This window comes from Pollicipes pollicipes, unplaced genomic scaffold (genome assembly GCF_011947565.3).
Source record: "Pollicipes pollicipes isolate AB1234 unplaced genomic scaffold, Ppol_2.1 Scaffold_3447;HRSCAF=4054_pilon_pilon_pilon, whole genome shotgun sequence".
Lineage (NCBI taxonomy): Eukaryota > Metazoa > Arthropoda > Thecostraca > Pollicipedomorpha > Pollicipedidae > Pollicipes > Pollicipes pollicipes.
Genome location: NW_023596297.1, coordinates 37,598,868 through 37,616,106, shown reverse-complemented (window position 1 = coordinate 37,616,106; position 17,239 = coordinate 37,598,868). Strand labels below are relative to the sequence as shown.

General features: G+C 54.7%; 1 protein-coding gene across 1 annotated transcript; it reads left to right on the top strand.

Annotated features, from left to right (window-relative positions):
• Nucleotides 1–10,849: 10,849 nt before the first annotated feature.
• Nucleotides 10,850–13,763, top strand: LOC119091910 (cytochrome P450 3A19-like). Its single transcript, XM_037214839.1, has 2 exons — nt 10,850–10,906; nt 12,022–13,763. Exon 2 carries the CDS (start codon nt 12,200–12,202, stop codon nt 13,103–13,105), a length of 906 nt encoding a protein of 301 aa, XP_037070734.1. The 5' UTR covers nt 10,850–10,906; nt 12,022–12,199; the 3' UTR covers nt 13,106–13,763.
• Nucleotides 13,764–17,239: the final 3,476 nt, after the last annotated feature.

Genomic DNA, 17,239 nt, shown 5'->3' with positions numbered 1-17,239 from the left:
TACATCATATCGTATCGTTCCGCTCCCTCACGTGATAAACCCTCTGACCCGCGCAGTTGACCCAGGATCGACGCGTGAACCGTCATTAATGCATCAACACCCCCTGCTTGCCGCAGGTGGTCAAATAATTGGCACATAGACTCTAGTTGGACTTAACGGGCCCATGCTGGAATAGGGAGGGAGCGCCCACCGTTTGGTACTGAGGGCCCTGACTGGCAAAGGACTCTTATTTTACCTCAGTGTGAGCACTCATCATAGCTCTTATGTTTTCTTCAATTGTCGGAGGACCCCGACCAACGCAGGAGCCCCTCTGATGTTCGGGCTCTCGTCCCCATCCCTGTTGAGCAAATCTTCTCCTGACCGAATCGAGGCCCGTTGTTGGCACAGAATGTCCTGTTAGGCATTGTGGGTCCCTGAACGATACAGGGAAAAATACAGTACATCGTGGGCCCGGCCTTGTCTCTACTTGGGAAATAGGCCCCAAGAGCTCAGACCAATAAGAGGTTCACTGTCAGCTGTTCATGATCTCCGGTCGAAATAGAGAAACGCTCTGTCTCATGGGTTGTTTTCTGTGCAAGAGGGGCTGGGTTCTTAGTGTGACCTACAGTCAGCCCTTCGGACCTTTCAGCCAGCCCATCGGGCCCTTGATCTTTTGGTCTGGAGAGACCCACCGGCCCCTCTTCGGGCCCCCTCAAACGCCGCTCCGACCCGGGGGCCATTTGCCGCCACAGGACCCCTGTTCGGCACTGTGGCCCCTAACCAACGCAGGAGCCCTTCATTGTGTTATGCACTCCGAACATTGCAAATCGCGGACCCCAGCTTCATTTCTGTTCGGAAAATGGGTCTCAAGGGCCCAGACGGACATGGAGTCGACTGTTCGGCGTTCGTGGTCTCTGACCGACGTAGACACTCGCATTGTCTCAGGGGTTCCTGAAACAGCGCAAGAAGACCTCTGACAGGTATATCAGGTTACGACCCTACGGGCCACGATTCTTTATGTGACCTACACCCGGTCCTTCGGGTCGTCATGCCCTCCAACCGAGCCTTTGATCGTCGGTTCCGGTGGGCCGCCCGGGCCCTTCTTCGGACCTCATCGAACACTTCCCTTGGTCGGCTCTGGGCCCTTGCGAGCACAGGGCCTTCTGTTTGGCGCTGTGGGCCCTTGCCAGATACAAGGCTCCAGATCAGCGTAAATCACTGGCCCCAGTTTTATGGGTGATTGGGAAGTGGGTCCTTAGGTCTATACCTACACGGAGCCGACTATGTGGTACGGTGGTACCTGGCCGGCATATAGGCCCATATGGGCCCAGGAGGCTTTCTCAGGGGGCTCAGGGGGCGACATTTCCCACTTTTGTTGTTGTCATATTTGCCCTTTTTCCTCTCAGGGCTACAAAGCTGAGATTTCAGATGACATCGGACTTCGTGCGGTGTTATCTGACGACGGTCACCCCGAGAGTCGGAGTACACTGAAGTTGCTATGCCTTCGAAGCATACCGACTTCTTACAACTGCTCCAGGGTTAATCAATAAATCGTTATCCTTTCCTTTGCACGGCAAAAACTATTGATTCACTTCTCTTTTATTTCTCCTCATTGTATCGTGCCGTGAAAAACTGGCAGGTAATTAACAACGTGTATTCTTGCGACACCGCTGATCTACCGAGGTGCCTAACAGCACAACCTGTCACCAACGGACCCTGTGCTGTCGGACCCGTTACTGCACGTTTCAGTAGAAATGCATCGCTTCAAAAAAGCCACGTCGCGTCCTTCCCGGTGACACCTTCTGAGCACTACAAACAGATTTAATCTGATCCGGAGTATTTTCCTATTGCGTTTTCTTTTCGTTGCTTCTTTTTTGGTCTACTTTAGCTTTTTTCTGATTTTACAAGGCGTCGAGCGCTTTTACCGCTGGGCCTTCTCCTCCAGTCGTCTTTTTGCAGGGCGGTTGCTCATTATGAGGGATGTGCCTCTCGCTTCCGATAACTTTTTTTGGGAGGGGGGGGGGGGGGGTGGTACGAAGACTATTGGAAGAGGGAGTATGCCATCTGTTGGATTCTTGGGTGACGGTGTAGCCGGGATGATTTGATGTGCCAGCTGCCATGGTTGCGTGTCGCGGCTGTGCCACCGGTGTGCCGTGCTGTGGCTGTGCCGCCGGAGTACCGTGCTGTGGCTGTGCTGTCGGGTGTCATGCTGCGGGTGTGCCCCCTGAGTACCGTGCTGTGGATGTGTCGATGCTGCCAGGGTGCCGGTATGCCAGGTTGCTGTGCTGCGGCTACGCCGCCAAAAAATGAAACCATAGAATGGCGAATGGAAGCATAGAAAGTTAATATAAAACTGGCGTCGCTCCGCTCCGCCGCTTATTTCCTAAGCAATGGATACGTCATACAGAATGACTTCTATAACCCTTGCCCAGCCTAGCTCAGACCATGTCTTCTGTTGTAATCAGAACAATTACCCCAAACTGTTAAAAGACGCTTTTTCACAGACATAATGTGTACGTTGGTATCATCATGATATCAACATAGATATCAACATATCATCGAATGACGCCCTCACGCGAGACCCTTAGAAACAAAGTGCTTCAAGGTGCGAATGAATAGAAAAGATATGCAACATTGCAGAGCCGTATTTATTTACGTTCTAAAGCTACTGCGAAAACCTGACGTTGGAAGTGGCGATGATACGTGATGGGCATTGACAGCAGCGAACGAGAACAGAGGCCGTACCAAGAGAATTGAGAACTGTATGGTAGTACATGTACTACCATGCTATGTCAGTTTTCACATTTCCATTCAAAAATGTCTTATACGCATAGGCTGCAAGCACGCGATGCTTCAACAACCCCTCAATCCGGGTTTAAACTTGATGTGATGACTTGACACTGCCTTGTCGTCTTCTGTGAGCGAAAAGTGCTTGCCATCAATATCACAGCATGCAAAGATAAAGGCTCCAGCATCAGATTAAACCGGAGCGTCCCGGTCCCTCTTCTTCATCTCCGGTGTCACGATCGAAGAGGGCCGTCGGCTCCTCCTGTGCAGTACCAAATATTCATTGTATTGAGGTGAGTGGTGTTCCCCAAATGATTGTTTCCCTTTCCTTCCCTACACTGTCCCGAGGCACACAAATTTCTAAATATCTATCGACGATGCATGAGCCCACACGAACTACAAATATAGGTGAAATAAGCACGTTTGTAAAAAGTGTCCATGGCGCTCGAATGACACAACCGAGTACCTTTATTAAACCATACTTGACCGTCCCTGTGATGTCGTAAATATCTTTTATGTCGAAGAAATGACTTCAGCGTCTCCGTTCCGGCTAAACCCGCTCCGCACAACATTGTAAAGAGTTCACACTGTGGTCAAAAGTAACCCTGTTCTTTTGAAAACAACACAGTACTGTAGTAAAGAACTTTAACTTTACTAAATCCAGGTAAGTCGCACATTCCGCACCCCTTGCATGATTACACAAAGCAATGTTGTGAGGGTGATGGAGCGGTAATCAACAAAGACAACTCCACATTTCCTGGTTCGGTACTAGCACAACTATAGTCTCCCGTCAGGATGATGGGAAGTCACCCGACTCTCACAAATGTGGGGGGGGGGGGGGGTTGGGGGTGCGGTGGGTTGGGGCGGGGTTTCCTGGCCGCCGCTGGATGTTGCACGCCGCCGGTTGCCGCTGTCACGTCCTCCCACGAGAGCAAATTTATAATGAGGAGCCCATTGGTCAGCATACGAGCTCGATGATGTTAGCGCACGACTCGACACGTTGTGGCTCCGGTACACCCGACATCAACACACAGTCATGTGAGCCACAGAGCTAGGATGAAGCGGGTGACCGGGGCATTGGCGGGATGGCGGATCCGGTCAGGCACCATGAACGGCTGTCTCCCCGCCCATGGCTGTGCGCCCTTAACCACGGTATCCACCTCCACCCTTTAGCTAGCGATAACATTTAAATGGGGCATAAACGGGATCGCGTGCATACTAATACGCCCAACCGGCAAGGGTCCCCCGCACTGGCGAATTATATTGACAAGAGCTCACTGGGTAATGACCCTGGGACTCCCCCCCCCCCCCCCCCCGGCCTTAACTAATCCACGCAGACTCCACGCACTCGGCGCCCATCACACTCATTCCAAGCATTCGCATACGCTGGCGCCCACATCATCTCGTTCATCCTTGGCACGCACACGGATGGGACCCCCCCCCCTTTCCCGCACCTTGACATTATAATTGGCTCGTCTGCATGGGTCCTCGTTAAGTTTTAATTCACTTATCACATTTCGGTCTTGCCATAAATGTACGTTTAAAGCATATCACGATGATTTGCCAGCTTGACACCGACGCAGCTGCTGGGCCGACCACGAGTGTCAAAGCTGAACGGCGACTCGCTCCCTCGCCCGACCTCCAGGGTGACGGCTCCCTATTTGGACGACGCTTCCCACGTTCCGTCCACGATGGGCGGCTCCTCATTCACACGGCCGCACCCGCCGCTCGCAGCTTTCTGCTGCCGCGCATGCGCCTTAGGCGGCGCCTCGTCCAGCACGGAGGCGTCGCTTCCGGCGCTTCTGCGCCCTCGCCTCCCGCCCGCCGGAGCAGGCTTTGCAAGGCACCGCCCCACGGCGCGTCCCTCAGAGGCATGGAGGCAGACAGCGCGCTCATGGGACGGTGGAGCCTCTCGGCAGACGACGAGCGCCCGGCGCGACCTGCGTTCACGCCTTACAGTCTCCTCGGCCGGCGCGCTCTGGAGACTCGGCCCGACCGGCCTGTCCGGCGACCTGACTCCTCGTCGCCTTCCCTATGAGCGTCGATGACGGGATCCCTATCCGTCCCGAACATCCCGTCACCAATCGCTCATAAGGCCCGGCGTGCACCACGTCGGAAGAGAGCGGACTGGCTCCTGCCCTCTCCCAAGGCGGAGACATCACGGATAGACTCCGCTACCGCCCTGCACAGTCGAGCATCCCAGGCGGCCCCCACGGATCCAAGGTCACTTCATGACCAACGCCTCTTTAGGCCGTCACGCCTGGGGTCAAGTGGGAAACAACAAAACGAGTCGGCCGTCTCGAAAAAAGAGCGAAACTGTGTCTTGTGCCGCGCTACCCACAAACGTCCATCTGCGTAAAAGCAGGACTGCGGCCGTCTGGCTCCTCGTCCTTGTCACAGCCGCGCCGGGCTACTCGCCTGCCGCCGGGTCGCGAGCGGTGGACTGCTCCGTCCATCCACACAGCGACAGACTGTCATCTGCCGGCCGGTCGCGGGTGCCCGCGCCGCCATCGCGCACCGTCGGGTGCTACCCTCTACCGCAATTGTCCATAGCGACTGACAGATGGCGTCCGTGTCTCCTCCGGAACGCCGGCCCGGGCGACGCCCCGCGAGTAACCTTCCCCGGTCTCGCAGAACTGCGGGAGATCCTTCGAGACGTCGCGGGCTCGGCGCACCTCACCGCTATGCCTCAACATCCCGGAGCAGGCGGTCCCTCTTCGACCTCTATCCTACACACCGGGGCCATGTCCGGTTCGGAGAATTCGACGCCGTTCTCCCCTATACTGAATCTCCGGCGTCCATGTCGGATCCATCTCGGGTGAGATGGGCCTTCGCTAACGAAACAGTAACGCCGTGCATCAGTTGGCCAGAGAGCGATCCAGGCCTAGTGAAAAGGAGAGGGAGATAGAAGCCGGGCAATACACGCGCTCGCTGGGGGAATCCGCGCAGCATGCGCGGGGCTAGACCGCGCTAACCTATTACGTGAGAGAGGCCGGGCATGCGCGCTGGATCGAACCCGTGAGGTTCCGGCTTATTGCCTCTAACTGTTGACACTTAACCGGCTTCTAACTATTGACAGAGAAAACGAAACGAGAAATGTACGGCGAACGGTCCACCTGACCCACATCCTGCCACCATTGCATGTCGGCGCGGCCCGTACATGGCGCCCGGCCGCGACGACGGCCAGACGAGGGCCCAGACAGGCCGATGCGCCTCTGCATGGCTTCCGCCATTGGTAAGCTCCGGACGCCTACGGGGCACGCCAACGAACCGGCCGCTGCGCCCAAGCATGCGTCCCGGACTCCGGACACGACACCGCCCAACTCCGGGCCGAGTGTCCTCTCGCCGCCCGAACCGACCTCGTCCAGCCTCGCTCCCTCACTAAACCATCGCTACGCAATCCAATGCCTGTATTCATACGCAAAGACAACGAAGCAGAACATCACTCATAGACCGCGACATACACACCCACCACACTCACACCCCGAGCCTCTCCCCCTTTCCCCGGCTCCGCGGAAGGAAGATGGAAACGGGGCCGCCCGCTGACCAGACTGATGTGTTCCAGATGGAAAAATTCGTCTTCCACGCCGTGGACGAATATGACGGGACACGGAACATCACAGAATGGATCAGGGAGCTGGAGCGGGCTAGCGACTTCGCGAGCTGGGGAGTAGATACCATGTTGAAGTTGGCACTAATCAGGCTCAAGGGAGATGCGAGCGGATTCGTCGATCATTTGCAAGAGGGAGGGAAAGCGAAGACCTGGCCATCGCTCAAACGTGCCCTGAAGGAAAGGTACCGGACGGCCGGGCGGGAACAGTGGAACCAGCTCTTACTCCACACCGGCCAGCAAGAGGGGAAGACCGTACACGAATGGGCCCAAGTGGTGAGGAAACTCGCTATCTTCCCTGAGCGCAGAAGACAAGCGCGTGTGATTGGAATGCGGGCCGCCCAGCGGCACAGGGAGCAACGACCGCGAAGGACACGGCGACAGCCTGGCACAGTCCGCAGGGCAACGGAACCCACTACTGGACTATATCAGGCGTATCAACTTCGTACGAGGACTGCGCCCCACCCTCCGTCGGATGGTTTGGCGTAAACGGTGCGCTACGTTTGATGAAGCGGTAACGGTTGCGGCAGAAGAGGAGGCGCTGGAAGCGACGCACAGAGAGGAAGAAGTTCTCAATACGTACAGGGGCGGGCCAGCAGCCGTAAACCTGATCGAGACCCTCGTCTTCGCGATGGAAATCCGAGACGGAAGAAGAAAGAGAATGGAGACATCACCGGTGGGAGGAAGGAGCAGCCAACGCGACAGGGAAGAGGACGAGCAGCATCGGGGTCCCAGGAGGGACACCGAGCTGCAGCGGCCATCACGGCGAGAAGGCGACTCCCATCCATACCAGGACCAGCTGCCGTTGCCCCGCGGGCGACGAGAAGTGTGCCAGTATCAGGGAGCGTACCACGGCGGCCACGCCGGAAGGGGCAGGCGGACAAAGTCCGTGCACTGGCGCTCGCACCTGGAGCACGGCGGGGATGAAGAGTGGCGACCGAGCCAGGGCAGGTGGAGCGAAGAGGAGGCACAAGATTTCAGAGAGGGAAACTGCTTCTTCTGCGACCGGCCTGGACACTACGCCCGCCGCTGCCCCGAGAAGTCCCAGCGGAGGGGAAACGGGAGGAGTCGGCTGCATTAGGGGGCCAGCCGACGAGCGGTAATGAAAGGCCCTCACGCGTGGCAAATAAATATCAAGATCGGGCTGACCGGAACGTTCGGCGTCGTGACGGGTCACCGGTCCTGCAGAGCGGCGAGGCCTTCTCCGTCAAACAGGATCGGCCGAGGGCGAACCCGACGAAGCTGGGAAATGAAGAGACACGGAAGAGATACGAACGAATGGGGATATCACCTGAACGGAGCCGGGAAGCGCCGCCGACTCGGCATAAAGGTCAAGAGGCGGGGCAAGAGCAGAGCGCGCCGCTGACACCGCCTCCAGCGGTGTGCACATGCACTGTGCGCATCGAAGACCGTACTTGTACCGCCCTCATCGATACGGGAGCAGTAGCTGCACTGGTCCGGGGCTCCGCCTTCGAAGACGGATGGACGGGAGGCGACCAACGCGCACCGCTAATAGTCTTGAAGTCCGCGTCCGGCCACACAATCGACGTCCAGTGCCTGAAGCGTGTCAGGTTCACGGTGTGCGGAGAATCCATCCTCCACTGGGCGTACGTCTGCAGAGAACTGCCCCATGAGGCGAGCATCGGCTTCGACTTCATCCAAGCACACGGGCTGACCGTCGACGGCGCCAGCAGGACCATGTCCAACCGGCGCCACGTCAAAACGCCACTCGGCGTCATGACGGGAGAGGGGGCGCCAGCAGTCGGCGTTACTGGGATAGAGCCGACTCCGAAGCCGGACGGGCCGGAACGGGTGACGCGAGAGGAGGAAGCCTACCTGGAGCTCGTGGAAGCAGTTTCGGTGCCGGCCCGGACCGGAGTGACGGTGCAAGCAAACAGACAAGAGGCAAGCTGGTCAGACCTGCGTGAGTCCCGCGGAAGCTCTCCAGAGGCGCAGGGTGAAGGCGTTGTGATATCGGTCTCCGACGAAGGGAGGCAAGATGGCGAGACTCTGGCCGTAGAGCTCTTCAACCTGGGACGCGGGACAATGGAACTGGCCGCCGGATCCCGGGTGAAGGTCCCGCAGTCGCCAGCGCACGCGTCTGGAGCGAGCGTGCGAGAAGACACTGCAGCCAGGGCGAACGACAACTAGCCGGCGAGTCGGCAAAGTCGTCAGTGGGACGTCGGTGACGTGGAAATCGGGGAGTTGAGCCCTGAGGAAAAACAGGACTTGACATGGCTCTTGAAGGACTACGAAAGCTGTTTTTCGTGGGACGGCAGTTTGGGGAGGTGCCAGCTGATCCAACACCGTATAGAACTGACGTCACCGAAGCCCGTCCGGAGACCAGCTTACCGGGTAGCTCAGGCAGCGCGAGCGACCATCGAACGTGAAGTACGCGAAATGCTACAAAGGGGCACCATCGAGCCATCCATCTCAGAATACGCCGCCGGAGTCGTGTTGGTCCCCAAGAAAAACGGCGAGACTCGCTTCTGCGTGGATAAGTTAAGGCCGGGGAGGGGTCCCAGGGTCATTACCCGGTGGGCTCTTGTCAATATAATTCGCCAGTGTGGGGGACCCTTGCCGGTTGGGCGTATTAGTATGCACGCGATCCCGTTTATGCCCCATTTAAATGTTGTCGCTAGCTAAAGGGTGGAGGTGGATACCGTGGTTAAGGGCGCACAGCCATGGGCGGGGGAGACAGCCGTTCATGGTGCCTGACCGGATCCGCCATCCCGCCAATGCCCCGGTCACCCGCTTCATCCTAGCTCTGTGGCTCACATGACTGTGTGTTGATGTCGGGTGTACCGGAGCCACAACGTGTCGAGCCGTGCGCTAACATCATCGAGCTCGTATGCTGACCAATGGGCTCCTCATTATAAATTTGCTCTCGTGGGAGGATGTGACAGTGGCAACCGGCGGCGTGCAACATCCAGCGGCGGCCAGGAAACCCCGCCCCAACCCACCGCACCCCCAAATACCCCCCCCCCCCCCCCGCCCCCCCCCCCCCCACACACACAAAGAGTTCCATACTAGCAGTAGTGCACGTAGTGCGCTGTAGGAGAAAACACTATCATATGATTACGGACAAGGCTGGCCACTCCGTAGGCCACTCACACTCACACAAGTTTGGCCACTCCGTACTCCGTACTGCCACCCCATACGGCCAGTTCGTACGGCGTGCCCCTCAGCCACCAGAATCCGGTAAACCCGGCGCCACCAGGATCCGATAAACCCGGGGACACGGGCGAGGCGGCACGACGTGCCGATAAGAACAGGACAAGAGGTTGTGAGACAGCAGGATGTGGGCGCACGCGTGATGGCGAGAGAGGTGCGTGACAGGGAGCGGGGCTCATGTACTGACCCGATCGCTGAGTCCGGAAATGATCAGCTTGTCCTGTCCATCCGTTACATGGGCTGGAAGCCGGAGAAGCGATACTGCCATACAACAGCCGGACCCGGTATTCTTGAGAGGCAGATTATTTGTTAGAAGGCTCGACAAATATAATTTGAGGTACAAGGTATGGATTTAAAAAACCGTATCAAAAGTCTCAAAAATCCACGTTAAACAGGGTCCATAGAAGGCCCTACATATCCTGACATTCACGAATCACAACAAGGGGGCTCAGTTGTCGTAGCCTCCTCGTTCCTACGTGGTTCTCCAACACCACACAGAACACTTGAGAACGAGGCACTTCGGACAGGTGCGTGCGATAGGATGAGATACCGTCACGCTGTTCACGTAGGCCCCTATCCACCTCCCGCATGACAGCCACACAGTGTCAGCGGCGCGGCATGAGATACCGTCACACTGTTCACGTAGGCCCCTATCCACCTCCCGCATGACAGCCACACAGTGTCAGCAGCGCGGCATGAGATACCGTCACACTGTTCACGTAGGCCCCTATCCACCTCCCGCATGACAGCCACACAGTGTCAGCGGCGCGGCATGAGATACCGTCACACTGTTCACGTAGGCCCCTATCCCCCTCCCGCATGACAGCCACACAGTGTCAGCGGCGCGGCATGAGATACCGTCACGCTGTTCACGTAGGCCCCTATCCACCTCCGCATGACAGCCACACAGTGTCAGCGGCGCGGCATAGGAATACCGTCACAGCTGTTCACGTAGGCCCCTCATCCACCTCCCGCATGACAGTCACACAGTTGTCCAGCGGCGCGCAATTAGATACCGTCACTCTGTTCACGATAGGCCCCTAATCCACCTCCCGCATGACAGCCACAACAGTGTCAGCGGCGGCGGCATGAGATCCGTCACAGCTGTTCACTAGTAGGCCCTCTATCCACCATCCACCTCCCGCAATGACAGTCACCAGTTGTAAGCACGGCGGCGCGGTCGACCAGTTCCATGGTCTGAGCGCCCGCAGCAGTGGAAGGCGCACAGTAGGGTGGCCGCCCGCCCCGGGCTTGCGTGTCAGACGGCAAGCCAGATGGCGCTTCCTGGTGACCGGGCGCCGTGCCGTGGCTGGCTCTTTTGACGCTCGTCGCAGGAGGGATTGTCGTTCTGTTCATGTAAGTGCGCGCAGCAACGTGCGTTTGTGGGAAACGTGCAACCTTAGCTGGGATAGACCTACAATTGTGACAAACTCTTCTCATGCTGCCATGGCAAGACGCCAGGAGAAGCAAGTTGGATTCAGCTACGCTTCGTTAGCTTAGGTCGTATTAAGATAATTTGGGTAGGTTGGGTTGTTCCGCTTTTTTGTGTTGGGTCAGATTATCATGGCTCGCAGCACGTCGTTATTTCCACTGCTTAAGAGCTGTTTCTTCTGCAATACACACACACACGCACAAACACACACCTAATATATACATACACTATATATACACTCGTATTTAGACATATATATATATATATAAATATTTATACATCTATATCTATATATATATATATATATATATATATATATGTATATATACACGCATAAACATACACCTGTTCACATTCTTCACACTTACCTTCCATAATGTGCATCCCCACGGCGTCGCACAATAACAATGAACTTGAAATTGCAATCTTGCTCAAGGCCCGGAATGAGGGCCGGATCTTGCGGACCTATCGGAAAACGAGATCTCCTCCGGCGGTGTAATTAGATGAACTGTGACTTGGTATCGGTCACCAGATCGTTAGACCCAGGCCCGGAACGCTGACTTCGTATCGGTCACAGGATGGTTAGACCCAGGCCCGGGACGCTGACTTGGTATCGATCGCAAGATCGTTAGACCCAGTCCCGGGACGCTGGCTTCGCATCGATCACAAGATCGTCAGACTCAGGCCCGGGACGCTGACTTCGTATCGGTCACAAGATCATTAGACCCAGTCTCGGGACGCTGACTTCGTATCGGTCACAAGATCATTAGACCCGGGCCCGGAACGCTGACTTCGTATCGGTCAAAAGATCGTCAGACTCAGGTCCGATACGCTGACTCATTTATGCGGGCGGGGTTAACTCGGCTCCGGGACTTGGGTTCAAGACGCCAGACCTCAGACTTCGACTCAAACTCGAGGCTTTGAACGCAGACCGTTGCCAGACCCCTGTTAACGATCCAGATGAATCTTCTAATCTAGCGGTGGGTTATGCTGCTATGTATCTTCTTGTATGCGCTCACCGCATTCTTTGTATTTGCAGACGGAGGCTGTACAAGTTTCAGACGCTCCAGAGGTTTGGACATACCGTGCCACCATATACTTTGCTTCGAGGAAACTCTGCCAAACTCGTCGGTCCCACTGGCCCACAGGAGCTTCGACGCTTGTTCAATGAGTACGGAGTGCAGTACGGAAGCCGAGGCAAGACGTTAGCGCTGTACATGGGCACGAGGCCACTGTTGTATACCACATACCCGGACCTAGTCCGTGAGGTGCTTATTGAGCGATGCGATATCTTCCCCGACCGTCATGGGGCCTTCAAGAGCCCGGTGCTCACTACCCCAGACAACAGTCTGCTAAGGCTGAGGGGCGAGCGCTGGAAGCATGTCCGACGCGTGCTTAGTCCGACTTTCACCACCTGGAGGGCTTGGTTGCTGCTGGCGGCGCAGCGCGCCGACAGCAGCAACCAAGCCCTCACCGAAGAAGAGCTGCTCTCCAACGCTTACGTCTTTATCGGCGCCGGCTATGAGACGACGAGTACGGCGTTAGCATTCACATCTCACTTGCTGGCGCGGCACCAGGCCGTGCAGAGCCGTCTGTACGATGAGATAGCGGCTAACGTGCCGGCTAGCGGCGACCTTGACTACGAGGCCGTGCTCGGCTTGCCCTATCTGGAGATGGTGATCCAGGAGTCACTGCGTCTCTACCCACCCGTGGAGAAGTTCGGCCGGCAGTCGAACGCCACGACGGAGGTACAGGGCGTACGCATCCCACGCGGCACATTCCTGGCTGTGGTGCCACTCCGCATGCACTACGACCCGGACCTGTGGCCCGACCCGGAGCGGTTCGACCCGGAGCGGTTTAGCGCCGAAAACAAGCCGCGTATCGTGCCTTGTAGCTACATGCCGTTCGGCTCTGGGCCGCGCCACTGCATTGGCAAGCGATTCGCCCTGATGGAGATCAAGCTGGCGCTGTGTCACGTGCTGCGCCGGTACCGTCTGCTGCCGACCAGCGAGCCGCTGGAGCTGGCTGTGGTGCCGCCGTCTCTTGCGCCCGCCTCCGGCCAGATCAACTTGCGGGTCGAACTGCGAAGGTGCTATAGCGATGGGGCCGCGGGAGGAGTGTAGAAAGGGTGAGAATGAAGGGGAAGGGAGTAAGGGATGAGGAGAGGAGGTAAAAAGCGAGTGATAAAGGATGGACGGGAGGGAACCAATGAGGCTCATGTGATGAGGGGAGAGATTGGTGGATGGGAGGATTGGTGATGTAAGGAAGTGATGAATAGGACGTACGGTGAAGCGAGGTTCTCAGGGGGAGACGTGATGGATGCGGTGAGAATGGAAAAGAGTGGAAAAGCTGTTCAGGAATCCATTGCAAATAATTCGACTCTTCAAACGCTGCCTTATTCAGTATCATCATTCATATTTCTGGAGATTCGATGTGTGCTTCGAATGCAGCTCTGTACGGATATAATTGGATACAATACCGTATGACTGTGCCTTGTGATAATTGGGACCAGGCTGCAACTTCGATGACGCCGAACGGCCTTCTTGTTTGCCCAAGCTGGAAAGGAAAACGATCCCATAATTGACCTGGCTGGAGGTAAGCCAGGAAAGAATGCATTCGCGCGGGAAATGTAGGCATTGCAAGCGATTGTTTTTAGTTTAGTGTATTGACATTGTTTTCATGCCTGAATTGCTTTGTCGCGCGAGGTGCCTCATAACATCTATAGTGCATTTGCACCAATCTCCATTAGAAACGATTTTTGGTTGCCTCTGTTGGACAATATATACCCCAATTGATGTCTTGACTAATCAGAATCAGAGCACTGACTAAGCGGAGCTTGTTGCGTGCGCTCAGACACAAAGTAGGACCCAAAGCCCGTATTAGGCGATCTAGTCCAGTGCATAGTATTACCTCCGGTCTCCTTCGTAAACAGAAATATGTTTGCAGAGGGTCTATGCGTTGTGCAGCGCTGCAACACGGCCGCCCCGGACCAAGGACCCACTTTGGCTGGTTATCAGTTGATCCCTGTTGGTCAAAGCAACGCGCTGAGTACGAAGCTCGCACACCCATTTTCGACGGATAATGACTCCGGCAACTTTCGTCTGCACCACGGGAACGGCAAATATCCGACACCTGACATTGCTTATACTGCAGCACGGTCCCTACCCCAAGATTAGAAATGTGAGGAGACCGAACAATATTGGCGTTTCCTGAGCCACTGATGAATCCATGAAATCTAGTACGTTTACACTGTCGTTATTGGTTACAATCAAGCAGCCCTCCCAGATGAATACTGACCACTGTTTCTCGCCAATCAGACGAGCATATCCGGGGTAGGGGGGTGGGAGAGCGGTAGCGTAGTGGTTACACTGGGCGCCTGGGAAACTAGAGGTACGGGGTTCGATTCCCCGCGGCGCCCGCCCCTCCCGCCAGGGTGAGAGGCGGGCGACGCCATATAGCCACAGCAGCTGAGTGCGTCGTAAAGCCCCAATGACAGACAGACAGACGACCATCTCCGGCGTACACAATGAGCGATGTCGTCTCGGGCTGCGCTACGTGCCGTGGTAGGTTTAGTATTGCGCCTTATGCGTGGACTGTCGCCCCCAATCAAAACATCCGTGACATATCTATCTTAGTTTGTGCTGACCGTCTGAATCTATCCACTCTCACAGCGTATTGCACATGCGAGAGGATGGCAGCACTAATTTGTGTCATCCAGAAATCATAGAATGACATGGGGACTAATACATGACTAATGACATGACTGGTACAACATTCAAAATGTCATCTCGCGTTCGGCACACTACGCTTCAGTTTCGCCCGTTAGTGGTCGGGATAATTGCATTTCCGTGACAAAGGCCCAGTGATTTGCATAATTATACTAGAAACAAGACGAGAAAATGTACCAGAATAAGTGCGCACTGATATGATATAGCATAGATTGCGCTAACAATAGTTCAAAATCATAAAAATAGTCAGAATATGGGGTGAAATAGGTCGAATGCTTGGGTAGCACAAGAGCCACGACCCAGCACGATGCAATTTAGCACAATATAGCCTTATTTAGGAAATAAGAAAATACTACCCATGGCGGGAAATCCCTCGATGACCAGCCCCCTCTGACAACTCGAATGTCGACGACGGTGCGTGCGCATCAGTCGGAGCGTTGTTGGCGGTTTGGTATATGTGTGTAAAAGGTGGGCCTCGACATTATGTGGAAATAGTAATTTTGCGATCTTTGTGGTGGTGTTTTTAGCTACCTGTCACTTGCAATAACTGTCATTGAGTGTATTATTGTCAGTGTGTACATCTGACATTTCTAGATGTTATCTCATTATCAGAGAAATTTGAATGGCACAAGAAATAATTTTTGGGTTCTTAAGGATGGAAATTGTAAGCTTCTATTGGAAAACACGTTTGAGGATGTAGAAGACAAGTAAAGCATGGGGGTTGAAGCATGAAGAATCCGGCTTTTTTTTACTTGGGTACCTGTATTGCCGACGGTGGGGAGAGCTACGCTGGCTGCAGGGTTCCTGTACTGCCGTGATGGAGAAATGCTGTCAGGTATCAGCCGACGTAGTGACGTCACTGAAAATGGGTTTCCATCGATCGGGGTTCTTTTGGGCCAACTGAAGGCTACAAGGCATTTGCTAGCGATATGATGTCACTGGTATTCGACTGGATGTGTGACGTCACTGGTTGTGAGGCTTTAGGGATCTTTTGGGTGTAATGAATGCCGTAAAGCATCACCTGACGATATGTCGTCGCTGGCATTCAATGAAACATCAGGCGCAACAGGCCTTATTCCATCTTTACCTTTCGTACCTGTCTGCTGCAAGCATTTGCGTGTCGAATAAAAGCTTGACCGAATCACCTGAATGCGTGACGTCACTAATCATCACTTGATACGAGTGCACTTAGGCCCCACGGCCGCGGTGTATCATGTTCCGTGAAATATCACCAGGTATCGTGACGTCACTGATATTCGACTAAATGTTGGTCGCAACAGGTCATGCTTCATTTTTACCTTCGTACCTGTCTACCGCAAGCACTGGCGTGATGAATAAAAGCTACCAAATCACGTGAGTGTGTGACGTCACTGGTCATGCATTTTTATGGATCTTTGGGGGCCAACTGAGAGCCGTAAAGCATGACCTAATGATGTGACGTCACTGGCATTCGACTGTGTGTGATGTCACTTGTGATCAGATTTTACGGCCTCTTTTGGGCCGACGAAAGGTCATACGACATTAACTGAAGATGTGACGTCACTGGTATCCGAATAAAATTCAGGCGGGACAGGCCATGCTTCATCTTTACCTTTGGTACCTGTCCATTGCAAGCATTTGAATGCTGAAGGAAGGCTCTGCCGAACTACCTGAGTGTGTAACGTCACTAACCATTAATTTATATAGACTGCTTTGAACCTACCGTAAGCCACACCACATCAGCTGACCATATGACGTCACCGGTTTTCGTCTAGATGTCATGCGCAACAGGCCATGCTCTATCTTTGCCTTTCGTACCTGTTCACTGCAAGCATTCGCGCGCTATATCGAGGTGGTGCCGAACCATCTGAGTGCGTGACGTCGCTGGTCATGAGTTCATACAGGCTCACTTGGGCACCCCAATGCAACAAAGCATCATATCCTGTGAAGCATCGCGGGATGATATGACGTCACTGGTATTCGACTCAACATCAAGCGCAACAGGCCATGTTCCATCTTTACCTTTCGTACCTGCCTACTGCAAGCATTCGCGTGTTATATGACGTCAATGGTCAAGAGCTCTTACGGGCTCTTTTCAACCCCCTATATGGTATAATGCTTCAGCTGACGATATGATGTCACTGGTGTTCGACTTAACATCAGGCACAACATGTCATGTTCCATCTTTGCCTTTCGCACCTGTTAAAGTATCGGCGAGCCTAATGATGGCTCTGTCGAATCACGTGAGTGCGTCGTCATGAGTTTTTACAGGCTATTGTTGGCCGAGTGAAAGCCATAAGGCATCATCTAATGATGTGTTGTCACTGGTAATCCACTAAGTGTGTGACGCCATTGGTCATGAGTTTTCCCGGGCCTTTTTCGGCCGACTTAAGGCCATTAGGCATCAGGCAACGATATGGCGTCATTGGTATTCAATTAAGCATCAGGTACAATATGTCAAGTTTCATCTTTACCTTCAGCACCTATCTACTGCAAGTATTCGCGCGCCACATAAAGGCTCTGCCCAATCACCTGAGCGTGTGGCGTGAC